This window comes from Macaca nemestrina, chromosome 3 (assembly GCF_043159975.1).
Source record: "Macaca nemestrina isolate mMacNem1 chromosome 3, mMacNem.hap1, whole genome shotgun sequence".
Taxonomy (NCBI): domain Eukaryota; kingdom Metazoa; phylum Chordata; class Mammalia; order Primates; family Cercopithecidae; genus Macaca; species Macaca nemestrina.
This window is the reverse complement of record NC_092127.1, coordinates 70,944,692-70,960,789: the sequence shown is the minus strand read 5'-3', so window position 1 is coordinate 70,960,789 and position 16,098 is coordinate 70,944,692. Positions and strand designations below refer to the sequence as shown.

General features: G+C 35.8%; 1 protein-coding gene across 4 annotated transcripts in view; it reads left to right on the top strand.

Moving 5' to 3' along the window:
• Positions 1-16,098, top strand: part of LOC105486196 (N-deacetylase and N-sulfotransferase 3) — a 217,863-nt gene that overhangs the window by 164,061 nt on the left and 37,704 nt on the right. For all 4 annotated transcript variants that reach the window (XM_071093102.1, XM_071093101.1, XM_071093103.1 and 1 more), the window contains one exon: positions 14,126-14,308. In XM_071093102.1, the coding sequence (XP_070949203.1) occupies positions 14,126-14,308 (183 nt within the window). The remainder of the gene's footprint in view (positions 1-14,125; positions 14,309-16,098) is intronic.

The window sequence follows — 16,098 nt, the reverse complement described above, 5'->3', positions numbered from 1 at the left end:
TCAAAGGCTCCCAAATCCCAAGGCCCAAACGTGCAACTCTTAAAAGGAATATTAGCCTAGGGTCCTTTTAAAAGGAACCCTGCTTGGCTGGGCGCAGTGTTTCATGCCTGTAATCCCAGCACTTTGGGAGGCCGAGGAGGGTGGATCACAAGGTCAAGAGATCGAGACCATCCTGGCCAGCATGGTGAAACCCTGTCTCTACTAAAACTACAAAAATTAGCTGGGCATTGTGGTGTAGTCCCAGCTACTCAGGAGGCTGAGGTAGGAGAACTGCCTGAACCCAGGAGGCAGAAGATTGCAATGAGGTTGCAGTGAGCCGAGATCGCACCACTGTACTCCAGCCTGGCAACAAAGTGAGACTGATGGCTCCAAAGATCTCAGATGATTTTAAACATATGCATATGAAAATATCAGTCGAGTAATAATTCCCTGCATCCTTTTCACTCCTTCATCTCCATGTCCCACATACTAAGGGATCAGAAACCTCAGTAAGCAAGGAGAGTAAAATCACCCACTGGAGAACAGAACCTTAATCAGACTTTCTTCCCAGCCTGTCTTGCAAATTCTCTCCTGCACCAGGTCCCAGGAGGATGAGAGGAGCAGATTTCATATTGCAACAAGTTTGGAATTTGGATTGTTTTTTGAACCAAAAGATTTAAACTACTAAATCAAGACTTAAAGCTACATGACAACTTTCTGTCACCTAAGAGATTAGGGAGGCCATTCTGCAAGGGAAAACTACCCACACTGAACAAATTTTAAAGGAACAGTGGGAAAAAGAAGTAAGATTGCTTTAGTAATTATATTCCATGAATCCTAATTGTTTAACATATGAGCTACATAATTATTTATAAGATTATTTCATTCATTTTATATTCAGATTTTTATACCATGACTATACATAGAAATATAAAATTTCTAAGAATGAAATAAAAAGATTTTTAAATGTCTTGTCAATCACAATGGCCTCATATATGATTAACAGATGTAAATCCATATTTCAAATAATCTTCTTGAAACTTTTGAAATTTGGGAGCCTACTATTGTTAAACGTGATTATATCATCACTGTTTTCATCGCATTAGGGGCTGACAAGAGTTCAGACTAGAAGGAGCACAGGGGTTGGCTCTGGTACTTTCCTTTCCTTCACTTGCACTTTCATTATTATTAATAGCATTCGCTATGAACCGTGGTTTCTTAGTAATCTTTTTAAGACACTTGGACATTTTGTGATGGTTAGGATAATTAAAGCTAGAAAATACAATCTGCACATCTGTGTAACTAGGCTCTCATAAACTGCCATGTATAATAATACACTGCAAGTAAAGTGTACAATGTGCCTGTGTCAAGGAGTCCCCTTGAGGAACTCCTCCTCTTCCCTCAGGCTTGCCCATATCCCAGAAGAGGGGTTAGAGGGAAACTTCAGAAGGCAATGATTCAAAGCCCCTCACTTTCATGGACCCCGTCCACAGCTTGTTTGAGACCACCATTTCTTTCCATTCACTTTCCCTTGTATCAAACATCCCCTTAGGACCGGTAGGGTTGGAATAGCAGCGGGCATCTTTTTGGATCGAATTAGAAGTTGAATGAGAGATACGTTTAGTTGGGTTCACAGTGCAAATAAAGCATTTGGAATTTGTATGATGACCTGATTGAAAAAACATGCCACAACGTGAATTTTATTAATTTTTTTATAAATACAGCAGAGAGAGGCAGCTACAGTCCGGATTAAAAGTAGAGAAATGCCAGGCCTGGTGGCTCATGCCTGTAATCCCATCACTTAGCAGTGGCAAGGCAGGCAGATCGCTTGAGCAGCCCAGAAGTTTGAGACCAGCCTGAGCAACATGGCAAAACCCCATTTCTACAAAAAAATACAAAAATTAGCCGGGCCTGGCCACATGCACCTGTGGTCCCAGCTACTGGTGAGGCTAAGATGGATTGGTCGATTGAGCCCAGGAGGTTGAGTCTGCAGTGAGCTGTGATGGAGCCATTGCACTCCAGCCTAGGTGACAGAGCAAGGCCTTGTTATTCATTCTTTCTTTTATAAATAAATAAGAAATTATTATACCCAATATAATGTTTGATAATATCTTACAACATAACATCAAGAGTATGCTATGACCATATAAAGCAGAACCATCCTACACCTTTAAAGTCTACCTGATTTGGACATTTTTTTTAAAAGGACGAAGAGTTTTCTGAATGGCTGACTTATTTTTTTGTATACATGAGGAAAGAACCAAATGAGCTCCAAAGTATAAGTATACTCACAAGCCTTCCTCAGAATAGATAAAATAATTATAACAGGTTAGCCTTGGGTGTAAGAATTTTGAGACAAGTCAAAATATCATATTTTACCAAATCTTAGGTAACATGATTTCTTGGGTACTTACTATGTTGTCAGACACTATATTGAACTTTTAGCTTGTATTATCTCATTGAATCCTCACATGTAATTCATCTGGAGCTGCTAAAGTTAACATTTGCTCCCTTATAGTCTGATGAAAGACTATTTTTCTACCTTCCTTATTAGTCTCTTCACATTTGGTTTCCTTTTCATCTGCAGCTCATTATTGATTGAAAGCTAAATCGTCAAAGCTAACACAATTTCCAAATAATGCTTCCCAGCCAGCAAGAATCATGCAAAATGAAAAGCAGTGATTTGACATGAAGAGGACAATTTTTCTCACAGCTCGAACATAAATTGTCACTATTCAAGAACTCCAGTAGACTGCTCTTCCTTTATGATTTGTTCTTATTCATGCCACAGCTGAATAGGAATAAAGCCCAGGGCACTGGGCCAGTGTGCTGAACCCAAGACAGGTGGCTCATAAGATACTAGCCTTTAAAATATGCATTCTGTTGGAACCTGCAATTTCATCCACTTCTAAAAATTTTTCCTAGGAATATAGTCAGATACAAACTAAGATATATCAATGATAATGACCAATCCAGTGTTGTTTATAACAATAAAAATTATAAGCAAACTAAAGGACCAAGAGTAGAAAATTGACTAAGGACATTGTGATAATTGTGATAATTTATAAGATAAATTACTATTTAGCCATGAAATATATATATTAAATATATATGTGTGTGTGTGTGTGTGTGTGTATACACACACACACTTTATATATATATATACACACACACACACTTTAAAGTATTTTTAACAATGTATTAAAATGCTACAGATATATTGCTAAGCAGTAAACACTATCTGTCAGGTTATACCATTACATTAACCTACACATACAAAATTTTATATAAAAAAATTTTATACATAACTTACAATATATACTTTTATATATAAATCATATATATGATTTTAATATATGAAAACAATTCAGAATGTTTTTCTCTTTTTTTACATTTTCTGTTTTTTACCTTGACTGTATAATTTTTAAAAGGTAAAAGATCACTTAAGATAGAGACTTCAATTCAACAAATACTTTTCAGTAGTCTATTATGTAATTAAATTAAGTTTAACAAATATTTATTTAATGAACCATACACATGACTGTAGATATAATAAAAAGTACAACCTGGTCCCTGCTCTTGAGTTCACAGTTTAGCAAGAGGAACGTATAACAAGTCAAAGCAACTAATCCTAATAATTTTTATAAGAGAGCGTAAGGTACAGTGAAATACAAAAAGGAAGTAGTCACCTCAAACTGGAAAAGACATGGTAGGTAAAGAGACAGGAAGGTATTCCAGGTAGAATGAAAAACATCTACTAATGCATGGAGTCATGCACACTGGAATGAAAGTAAAAGCAAGTAAATGGGAAAATATGAAGATGAAGAAGAAGGTAGGGGCATTATCATGATGGACTCTTGAAGCATTAAGGACACAGACTCTACAGCTACACCAGCCACACGTGAATTGAATTCTTGAAAGTTGGCTAATCCTAATTGAGATGTACTGTAAATATAAAATACCACATCAGATTTTGAAGACTTCGTATTTAAAAATGAGAAATGCCTCATTAATAATTCTTATGTTGATTACATGCTGAAATGACATTTTGTATACATTGGGTTAAATTAAGTATATTATTTATTATTTAAATTAGTTTTATTCAATTATTATTTTTCATAATGTGGCTACTGAAGGTATAATTTAAATTACACACGTGACTTGCAATATATATCTATTGGACAGCGTTGTTCTAGAGGATAGATTAGGGGAGCCCAGTTCTGGAAGGAGGAAGATCAGTTAGAAAGCTTTTAAAGAACCCAGCTAAGATTCAATGAGAGATTAAACCAGGTAAGTGCTAATAGGAATAGAGAGGATCAGCTGGAGTTATGAAAGAGACTGTATTGACAAAACAAGTCCAGTTCAATAAGAAATGAGGATCTGGTAAGTGTCTGGAATGCACTCAATTTTTTGGCTTGATAACCATAGGAACAGTAGTAACCTTAGGGAAAATAAGGAATACAAAAGCAAGACAAGATCTGGCTGTAAAGATTCATTCATTCAAATATTATTTATTGAGCATCTACTATGTGCTAGTTATTATTTCGCTGGTTAGGTGCTAGAAAACTAGCAATGATGAAACAGATGAGGTCCCTGCTCTCCTGGAGCTTACTTACACTCTATTGCAAGCACATAATGAGCTCAATTGAGCCATGTTTAAAGTGAGAGGGCTATGGCACGTTCAGATAAAAATGTCAACTAGACATTTAAGTATAAAATTTAGGAGAAAGATAGAAATAGTAGTTTGAGATGTGGGGATCATTGTGGTGATTCCACCTAGAGACAGCATGTAAAGAACAAAACCCTGGAAAACACTAGCTATCTAAAGGTAATGTGGAGAAGGAAGAATCAGTGAAAAATACAGATAGAGGAGAACTAGGAGAAAACAGTGTCAAAAAAGCCAAGGAAGAATAAAATTTTAAGTGTGGCCAACCATGTTCAACAGAGTAGATTGGTTAATGCAATGACTACCAAGTATCTATAATAGCTAAGAGGCTATTGCTTACCTTTCAGAAGGCATTTTCCGTGGGATGGTGGGGACAAAACTTAAGTCACACATGACTGAAACGTGAATGTAGGTGAGGAGTAAAGTGAGCACCTGGGTACTGTTCCTTTGAAGAACTTGGCTGGGTAGGACAGTGGCTAGAAAAGACAATCAGGAGAGAGCCTAAGATGAGAGAGATTCAAATATGTTTTCAGGTATGAGGGAAGGACCAGTGGAGAGGACTGAAATAGAGGAAAACAGAGGAATATGTGATAGACTAAGATTACATGGGAGTTGAAAGCAGATGGGATGAAAAGCACTGGGAGATATATTAGTCTTGAATACAAAATGGAACACCTTTGCTTGACACTCCAGGTGTCAGGAGGAATTTTTAAAAGACAAATGTGTAGAAAGAAGGATTTGAAAGTTTCTGCTTGATAACACTCCCTGTTAATTAGGGGATGATTAGGGAAAGTAGGGAGAGTGGAAACTGAACAGAAGACCTCCAGAGAGGGTTGAAAGTTTGAAATAGCTGCTGAAGGGAACAGAAGAGCAAGGTGACAATGAATAAATAAGAAGAATATCCAGTAGCACTAAGGATTCCATTGAGTTTGGGGACCATATGCTTATGCGCTATGAATAGCTCCTATTGTGTGTTTTTTCTCTAGCTGTGCTGAAGAGTCCATATGTGGAAGTGAACTAATTAAATGGAAGAACTGGCCCAAAGTCTCATACTTGCAGAGCACTGAAAGCAGAAAGATGATCTGGGAATCTGAGGGTAATGGTATTAGAGAAGTTCAAATCATTGCAGATAGAATCTTGCCTGGTAGAAGAAGTGATCAGAAGCACATTGATTGATGCAGAAAAAAATAAGAGGGTTAAGAGATTGAAAAGCTATCCTGATAAGGCTGGTGAGCTGCTAGAAAGAAACTGTAAATAAGAAATGATGTTTCTCCAAACTAACAATAATATATCAACAATAATAAATAGCTCTTATGTATTAAGCAATTACTATGTGGCAGTCAATGTATTAAATTTTTTTAAACTTTACATTTAATTGTAATGACAACCCTGTGAGGTAATTACTATTACTATATCCTTTTTGTTTTCTTTTAAACAAGTCAATTAAAGTACTGAGAGTTTAAATAACTTGCTAAGACTGTAGAGCCGGTAGGTGGCGGAGCCCTCTTTCTTGATCACTATACAGGCCAAAGGCAAAGACATAAAGATATAGTTTATTTAAAAAGGAGTAAGGTTTCATGGAAAATAGCAGGAAATGGACAGTAAGAAAATAAGTGGAGACTAAAAAGAAGAGTACACAGTGAATGGGGATAAAGTTAGAGGAGACAAGAATAAATCATTGAGGCCCACAATTTTAATGGTGCTAAAAGATTACCAGAATGAGCGGCATTGAAAATAACTGACCCTAGACTTTTCAACTTTAAAAATAAGATTGTTGGAACCAGCTCAAGGCACATACAATATATTACAGACAGTTCAGAGAATAAAGTTGAAGGGCCCATGCCAGCCCCCAAGGAACTTACAGTCTAGAGATGAATAAAACAAGTATATTTAAAAAGCACAAAACAAGCCAGGGTAAGAAAATGTCAGAAAGACAAAACTAGGTGCTCTAGGGCTCACATTTTTAAGAACATTGCATTTGCCTTGAGAGATATGAAACAGTGTACATGACACTCTTGAATACATAAAATTGAGCTAGGTAGCAAAATGAGGCAGCATATTTACAGAGAGAAGAAACTGTATAAACAAAGCCATGGAGAAGCAAGTCCAAGGAATATTGTAGGTCAACAAGCAAGGCAATTTGGCTGGTTTGCCCTGAGCACAGACGGGGTACACAAGGGAAGACTGGAAAAATAAACTGGGACCATGTAGTACCGTAGGTTGACACACTGAACTTTATTCAATTCAAAAGCTAATGAGGCACTTTGAGAGGGCTCGAGCCAGGGAATTATAGAATAGGAAGTTCAGGCCCAGAGCATCATTAGAATATCCTTTCTGCTCAGAATTTTGTAGTTATTTTTCAGAATGAGACATGCTCGTGTGATGGAGTACAATCTTGACAGTGATGGAACTCATATATTTTCCACGATGATAAAAATGAAACTTCTGGAGTTTGTTCATTGCCCTATATAAAAATAAACTAGTTTCCTTACTCTTTCTGTAATGAGTGTTTCTGGTCTGGGGATCTAAGTCAAAGAGGAAGAAGAACACAAAGTAAATTACAGTATACTCTTCCTTTGCCACATAGTCATTAAAATGCCATGAAATAAAGCAAAAGTGAATGTGAAAGGCAGCCTTTTAAATAGAGAACTCATAAGTTAACATGCATCTGAGAGGTACATGGAGATATGGAAAACTTTGCTTTGGTAAAAAACAGGATTGACAAATAGACACAATAAAAAATGAAAAAGGGGATATCACCACTGACCCTACAGAAATAAAAACTACCATCAGAGAATACTATAAACACATCTATGCAAATAAACTAGAAAATCTACAAGAAATTGATAAATTCCTGGACACATACACCCTCCCAAGACTAAACCAGGAAGACGTCGAATCCCTGAATAGACCAATAACAAGTTATGAAATTGAGGCAGTAATTAATAGCCTACCAACCAAAAAAAAGCCCAAGACCAGACTAATTCACAGCTGAATTCTATCAGAGGTAAAAAGAGGAGCTGGTATCATTCCTTCTGAAACTATTCCAAACCACTGAAAAGGAGGGACTTTTCTTGAACTCATTTTATAAGGTCAGCATCATCCTGATACCAAAACTTGGCAGAGAGACAACAAAAAAAGAAAGCTTCAAGCCAATATCCCTAATGAACATTGATGTGAAAATCCTCGGTAAAATACTGACAAACCAGATCCAGCAGCACATCAAAAAGCTTATCCACCACAATCAAATCAACTTCATCCCTAGGATTCAAGGTTGGCTCAACATATGCAAATCAATAAAAGTAATCCATCACATAAACAGAACCAATGACAAAAACCACATTATTATGTCAAAAGATGCAGAAAAGGCCTTTGATAAAATTCAACAGCCCTTTATGTTAAAAACTCTCAATAAACAAGGTATTGATGGAATATACCTCAAAATAATGAGAGCTATTTATGACAAACCCATAGCCAATATCATACTGAATGGGCAAAAGCTGGAAGCATTCCCTTGAAAACTGGCTCAAGACAAGGATGCCCTCTTTCACCACTGCTATTCAATATAGTATTGGAAGTTCTGGCCAGGATAATCAGCCAACAGAAAGAAATAAAGGGTATTCAGATAGGAAGAGAAGAAGTCAAATTGTCTCTGTTTGCAGATGACATGATTCTATACTTAGAAAACCCCATCGTCTCAGCCCCAAACTCCTTAAGCTGATAAGTAATTTCAGTAAAGTCTCAGGATACAAAATCAATGTGCCAAAAAATCAGAAGCATTCCTATACATCAATAATAGACAAGCAGAGAGCCAAATCATGAATGAACTCCCATTTACAATTGCTACAAAGAGAATAAAATACCTAGGAATACAACTTACAAGGGATGTGAAGGACCTCTTCAAGGAGAACTACAAACCACTGCTCAAGGAAATCAAAGAGGACACAAGTAAATGGAAAAATATTCCATCCTCTTGGATAGGAAGAATCAATACCATTAAAATGGCCATACTGCCCAAAGTAATTTATAGATTCAATGCTATTCCCTTCAAACTACTATTGACATTCTTCACAGAATTAGAAAAAAAAAAACATGAATTAAAATTTCATATGGAACCAAAAAAGAGCCCATATAGCCAAGACAATCCTAAGCAAAAAGAACAATGCTGGAGGCATATGCTACCTGACTTCAAACTATACTACAAGGCCACAGTAACAAAACAGTATGGTACTAGTACCAAAACAGACATACAGACCAATGGAACAGAACAGAGACAGAACAGAGACCTCAGAAATAACACCACACATCTACAACCATCTGATTATTGACACACCTGACAAAAACAAGCAATGGGGAAAGGATTCTCTATTTAATAAATGGTACTGGAAAAACTGGCTAGCCATATGCAGAAAACAGAAACTGAACTCCTTCCTTATACTTTATACAAAACTCAAGATGGATTAAAGACAAGTGTAAAATCCAAAACCATAAAAACTCTAGAAGAAAACCTAGGCAGTACCATTCAGGACATAGGCATGTGCAAAGACTTCATGATTAAAACACCAAAAGCAATTGCAACAAAAGTCAAAATTGACAAATGGGATTATAATTAAACTAAAGAGCTTCTGCACAGCAAAAGAAACTATCATCAGAGTGAACAGGCAACCTACAGAATGGCAGAAAATTTTTGCAGTCTACCCAACTGACAAAGGTCTAATATTCAGAATCCACAAGGAATTTAAACAAATTTACAAGAAATAAAAAAAAAACCTCATCAAAAAAAAATGGGCAAATGATATAAACAGACACTTCTCAAAAGAAAACTTTTATGTGGCCAATAAACATATGAAAAAAAGCTCACTGATCATTAGCGAAATGCAAATCAAAACCACAATGAAATACCATCTCACACTGGTGAGGCTGTGTAGAAATAGGAACACTTTTACGCTGTTGGTAAGAATGTAAATTAGTTCAACCATTGTGGAAGACAGTGTGGCAATTCCTCAAGGATCTAGAACCAGAAATACCATTTGACCCAGCAATCCCATTACTGGGTATATACCCAAAGGAATATAAATCATTCTACTATAAAGACAAATGCACACATATGTTTGCTGCAGCACTGTTTACAATAGCAAAGACTTGGAACCAACCCAAATGCCCATCAATGATCAACTAGATAAAGAAAATGTGGTACATATAAACCATGGAATACTATATGGCCATAAAAAGGAAGGAGATCGTGTCCTTTGCAAGGACATGAAGCTGGAAGCCATCATCTTCAGCAAACTAACACAAGAACAGAAAACAAAATATCATATGTTCTCATTCGTAAGAGGGAGCTGAACAATGAGAACACATGGACACAGAGAGGGGGACAACACACCGAGGCCAGTTAAGGGATGGGGGGCTAGGGGAGGGACAGTATTAGGACAAATAGCTAATGCATATGGGGCTTAAAACCTAGATGACAGGTTGACAGGCAGCAAACCACCATGGCACATGTATACCTAGGTAACAAACCTACATGTTCTGCACTTGTATCCCGGAACTTAAGGTAAAATTCAAAAATAAAACAGGATTGAAGGGAATTAGAAGCCAAATTCACATGTCTGTATGAACCAGTTCTGTTTTCATAGCAATCTTCTGAGCATCACCACACATCCGTCAGCAGTACAGAAGTCCTCGAAAGGCATGGCCAACGGCACTTACCAAGTTGTGTTTTGTACTAAGGACAACTCTAAGTCTAGGACATTGAAATATTTTTATGAGCTTAATAAAACATGCTTGTTTTTAAAATGTGTTCAAACGTGTTCAAAGCTACTACAAAGCAACCAATGGGTTTGATGACCTGAATCTTTTCTGTATGAATAAAATATACATTTCTATGGAAAATAAAAGTTTCTCTGGGAGAACTGGGTCTAGCCAGGTTTTCTCAAACTGTATTCCAATGACACCTACATCAAGACCACTAGAGATGATTAAAATGCAGGTACCAGGACCTCCTCCAGACCTAAAAATCGGAATCTATGAGTATAAAGACTGGTGATCAGAATGTTTTAAACTTCCCAGTTGATTTGTATATATCCTAAACCTTTTGAATCTATGGTCACCCAGAAGGATACTAAAGCAAAACAAAACGGGTTGGCTGAGAGAAAGAGTTTGCTGTAAACTCATAGATTGCTATGAAAAGAGAACTTCTGAATTCTGACTCTTTTCATGAACAAAACTTGAAAAAATGAGCAGCATATTTATATTTGCACCCTCAGAACGAAGCACAGCATCTGGCAAATAGCAGAATAATCAGAAAAATATTTGTGGATTTCAACTGAGCAGCATGGTCATGAAAGGCATAGTTTATAATAACTAGCATACTTTTTCACATCCACATTTCCTCTCCTGTTCCCAGCCTTCTCCAAAGAAAGAGAATACTTACTGTATTGTCAACAGTGTTTGCACCAGGACCGATGTTTTGCTTTTTATTCTTGGTAGTGAGCCATGCATCCCCCCATACTTACAGCTTAATAGATCCACAGGGTTGATGCTAGAAAGTACAGATAAAGCTTCCCACATTTTTCTCTTAGTTACACTTTGACAAACGGTATCTGTTTCCTTTCTCATAAATACTAACGTATGTGGTATTTGATATTTACCTTTTCCCTTTTTACAGAAAAAAATTCACAGATAACCATCTTGCTATACACATCTATATCTCACAGACTAGAAAGAATTTTTTCAGTTGTTAGTCAAATAAACATTATGCCTTTGGCAGAGTTTCAAATGATGTGAGTTTTAAGCAGCTAATTAGTCCTTTTGGTGACAACTAATTACTCATAGTGTGTTTATAGCAAAAATTGTTTTATAAATGCAGTTGTCACTTCTGTTGACACTTTCCTTCTCATTGGAATCTACAAGTATAAAGAAAATAATCTATTTTGACCAATTCCATCTTTAAAAAATAAATAAATAAAACAAAAATAAAACCTCAGTCCTGAAGTACTCTTAAAATTGTAAAAGTATCATCTTTAGGACAAAACTAATATCTACTTCTCCTGAACTAGCAGCCTTTTCAAGCCTTGTCTTTGTTTCCTTCTATGCTGTACAGAAATTGTTGTCAGGTGAGGAATTACCAAGAAGTGAAATGACATTATAAATGTCATAGGTCAGTACATAGGTAAGGAAGAAATGCTGTCTAGAAAGCAAGCTAACTTTTTGACCAAAACATTCTCGTTATATATCTATTTTTGTCAATTTTCCTGCTTAATGTGCATACTTTCCTAACAAAAAAGTAACAAAGAAAACTTAGAGAGGTTACATGTTCAGCAAGAGATGTGCAATATTCCATGTCTAGAGAAAATATTGTGATTCATGAAAAAAGAAGTTCAAAAAGAAATTGAAATGTATTATGTCCTGACAAATTATATTCCCTTATGGACTTGTATTTCTTTAGGAGCACAAAACAAATCTCAGGCTTGAGTCCAAAGTCTAAAAGGATCATAAGGTGACATGCATTACAAAAACATTAAACCATCCTTTAGCTTGTGGTGCACCTTGCATTATATTAAAGTGTGAATATAAAAATAGAATTGAACATTTGGGAAAAGTTCCATGCTTGGAGGCTAAGTAGGTTTTCTTTTACAGGACTAAGTTCAACACCTTATAAGTATCACCTGAATTCTTGCAAATCAGGTTCAGTTTCATGAAAAGCAATGTTCTTTACCAGCTCATAAATCATTTTGGGTTCTGTCTGTCTTTATCAGAAAGAGTAGCATTTTTTTTTACTTTCCATGGTCACGCAGGTAGAGAGTAGCTCTCTGCTTTAATTGTCAGAATAAAAATGTTTTCTGAGGTTAAAAAGTGAGTTCAAAGGGATTTCAAATGTATTAGTATCACAAGGTTATATATTATCCCTGTTTCCCATTTTCTGTCCCATGCAGATATTATTCAAGTGAAATATGACACATACAGACTTACTGACAAATCTTTCATAAAAATAAAGCAAGAAATTTGAACTTACTAACCAGGTTAAAAATACACGTTTTTAAAATTGTAGTTAAAAAATTTTTAGGAGAAAGGTAAACAGAAGTATCATTTTGCTATCTTATTAAGGTACATTGAAAAATGTGGCATGTAAAACAAATGAGTAAAGACCACCTCCAACAGACATTAGAAAAAAACTTCCAAATTTAAGAATGATTTTCATAAGTTTCTCAATCACCTAATGTTCTGATAAATTTTTCAGGAGAAAAAGAGGAAATTTAAGTCACAGTATTGAAGTTACTATTAAAAAATAACCAGAAGGTTTAATTTTTAAAGTCTCGTTTTTTTAGAAAGACCCAAAATGGTAAAAGGCTTACTTCCCAATTCCATGACTACATTGGTCTGCCGGTACAGATAGCTATTTTAAATCACTCACAAAATATTTTGTTTGCAAAAGTTCAAAGATTTAATATATGTTCAGGCAGAGTGAATAGAAATGTAAATATTCTTGATCACAATGAAGCTTTTTATGTAAAAGCCTGCAGGATTTGTTCCATAGGATATTACTACTTCCTCTTATTCATAGTTGTTAAGTAATTACATTTTTCTTTTTTATTGTATTAAATCTTAGTATAACTTTTTCTTTCAGCTCTGTCACATTACCTCGATGAATTTTCTTGAATATTTCTTTCAGTCTCTTAATGAATGACCTATTAAACTCATTATTGTGATTATAGTAAACCATTGTTACTATTCATTCACATGACATTATATATTTTCCAAAAGTACTATTATCACATGAATTATTTTTATGATCTTTTTTATAGCAGCATAAATGCCACAAAGGTTTTGCCATTAAAAATCCCATGCAGAAGAATTCATTTGTCAACACTAACCAACAAAAATTATCTGCATTCACTTAAAGCAATAGTTTTACAAATACTCATTGTACATTTACATCCTAGACCAATGCAGTCTAACCTGCAGAGTTCAAATTTATTTTATTGTAAAAAATGTCCCACACTTGCTGTGATTTTCTTTGAATGCATGGATTCAATCTAGGTCAGCTGCTTCCATAGGAAGAGTCAATTTTATCTAGCCAAGAGTTAAAGATTTTTCTTAAAGGAAGTGTTTTATATTGGGAATAATGGAACTAAAGAATGTGAAAAAGGGCTTGAGAAACATACAGGTTATGTTATTCAACAACAGTCTTATTGCACCAACATGGGTATACGGCCGCTATTGATGTTGAATGTATTTTTTGTTATGAAATATATGAAAATTTCAGGGAAAAAATGCTCAAGTCTTGCTGATAACACATCCTCCAGTATGTATGAATATAATGAGGGTTTGAGGGATATGTCCCAAATCCAAAAACACACCATGAATTGAAACCCTGCGCAGACTACTTAAGGAAAAAAACTAGCATCGCTGTGATTATACTGCCCTCTAGTGTCAAAATAAATGTTATTTACACTGAAGTTCATTTGCTTTTTTCAGATCAGCATTTTCATGACCCATTTGTCCAACTATGGGAATGACCGACTGGGATTATATACATTTGTTAATCTGGCCAACTTTGTGAAGAGCTGGACCAACCTGCGACTTCAGACTCTGCCTCCAGTACAACTTGCCCACAAGTATTTTGAGCTGTTTCCTGATCAGAAAGACCCTCTCTGGCAGGTAAAATTAATTCAATCATTGATATAACCCATTAATTCCAGGAACATAATTCTGTGAGATATTCCAAATGTGAAAAGTGAAGCCACCTGAAAAAAATCTGCATTTTGGAAATGTTAGTAAATTTGAGGAACTACTCCTTCCTAAACTGTAGTCTTTTATCATTGCTACATATTGCTCTCAATTCCCTGTTCCCTTGCGCATTGGAAATCATGGGATTCAGAAAGTTCAGTGATGGATTCAGTGGACATAATGTCTTCAATCAGGAGTGAGAGATAAATCTACATGTTGCAATAGGCTGGAAGAGTAGAAGATGGCAAACAGGTCGTTTGTTAGGCAGGTAGCCTTTGAACACATCCCCATATCTTTAATGATTAAACCTTATTAAAGGATCTCTGAGAAGAGTTCAGAACTGACATCTGCCTTCTGAACCATGAGGTACACCAACAGCCAAGAGCCGCTGAGTGTGGACAGCTTTCAGAAGTATTAATTGGGGATTAATATGAGGGAAGGCATTTCATGGGAAAATCACTGAGCTTCTTAAGATAAAATACCACATGAATATGGCATACTCAGATGACCCTGGGGGTAACCTAGATTTCAAAGCATAGACTCTTAGGTATCATAGAATTAATTGCAGGAACAACTTTGAATTTAAATTGTCCACTCCATGATCTATGAAAAATCATAATCTTGGCAAATAATTACATCTTGCTTACTATATGTCAGACTGGGCACTTTACATGTATTAACTCATTTAATCCTCACAACTACCTTACGTGGTAGGTACAGTTATGATTTGCATTTTACAGATGAAGAAACTGAAGCACAGAAAGGCTCAGTCAATTAAGCAAGGTCACACAGCTAGTGTGTAGCAGAGCAGGAATCAGTTGTAGGCCATCTGGCTTCAAAAGTTGTGCTTCCTAATCACTGTTTTCAACGCTACTAGTTACAGACAGAGCTGATGGTAAAACAGTAACAATCATCAGAAGTAGACCTCAGTAAATTTTTACCACAGATTGAATTTGTTAACTCTGAACTTTATATTCAATGCATTCAGCTTTCAACCGTAAGTTGATTACCTCCTGAGCACACACAGGTAACTCCATAACAACTGCACATTTAGCAGGTTAAGGTTGGTGGTTGTGGACTTATGACTGCATATTACTTTTCCATTGTTTCAACAAGCATCTTTTCATTGTAACAAGCATCTTTTCATTTTAACTACCACAAAACATCACCAAATGTTAGCCAATGGAAAGACATGCAATTTTCCTGCTAATTTAACCTAACTTTTAAACTGAAATCATTATTTCAGGTGACAAGTTTTAAACTTTTTCAGAAGAACAGCCAAAAAGAATACTCACTTTAGTCTTAACATCTGTTGCTTATTAAAAATAAGCAGAAGTCTTATTTAACTTCACATACCTATGGTATTAACTGACTAAAAATAAAAAGTGGTACTTTTGCCCATTCCTGAAATAATATTAAAGGTACTGTAATTCTTCCTCCTTTTCTACATAATATATACTTTGTTCTTAAAATGAAGGGTGTTCTAAGTAGGACTTGTGTGGTGGATGTTGGTGTTAAATATTATACACCAAAAGCAGAATCCCTAAGGTAGTAATTCACCCTCATTATTCCCTTTTGCTAAAACTTAGGACTTTCTAGCATCATAGTCTATAAAATTACGTTTTTAGATACACATTCATCAAGCTTTGATGGCAGTTGAGAGGTACCTACTCTTTAGATAGTAGTATTTTTGCCAGATCCCTATCCCTCTGAAGCACAGC